We start from the raw sequence: 503 nt of genomic DNA, 5'->3' as shown, positions 1-503 counted from the left end.
GCTCTTCCGTTCGTCTCTCCTCGTGTGTACGCGTGTTATACCTAGTTTCATAACTTCCTTCTGAAGTTACACCGCGATCAGAAGATTCTCCTTGCCAAGATTGACTGTAAGTCCTTTGATTCTGATTATCAGCATTGCCATCTTGATAGCCATCGTGTGGACCGCGCAAAGTATATCTTCTTTCTTCGGTGTACGTGTAAGAGCCCTGAAGAGGGAACCTACGACCATCTTTCAGCACAATGTAACCTTTACTGTCTGGAGTGATAAGTAGTTGGCCTTCTATTTTGAGGAACCGACTGTCGCGAGCCTCTGTAGATTCCGAGACATAACTCTGTCCACCGTAACGATCTTGAAGAGGGAATATAGAGCCGTCTTCAAATTCTATATATTCTTTCCTATCGGCAGACGTTCTGAACCTCGCCTTAAACTGTACGTACTGTTGTCCCTGCCTGTTATATATCTGATAACCAGCCGCGTCTTTTGTCAATGTGCCGAAGAGCCGT

The 503-nt window shown here is 45.5% G+C and overlaps 1 protein-coding gene across 1 annotated transcript; it reads right to left on the bottom strand.

The window, feature by feature from the left end:
- Nucleotides 1–4: 4 nt before the first annotated feature.
- Nucleotides 5–499, bottom strand: LOC115244997 (the record flags this gene model as incomplete). Its single annotated transcript, XM_029823451.1, has 1 exon — nucleotides 5–499. A coding segment is annotated over one exon (495 nt), but the record flags the coding sequence as incomplete, so codon positions are not given.
- Nucleotides 500–503: the final 4 nt, after the last annotated feature.

Source organism: Formica exsecta, unplaced genomic scaffold, assembly GCF_003651465.1.
Source record: "Formica exsecta isolate Colony F162 unplaced genomic scaffold, ASM365146v1 C16280252, whole genome shotgun sequence".
Taxonomy (NCBI): Eukaryota; Metazoa; Arthropoda; class Insecta; order Hymenoptera; family Formicidae; genus Formica; species Formica exsecta.
This window is presented reverse-complemented; position numbering and strand designations above follow the sequence as displayed.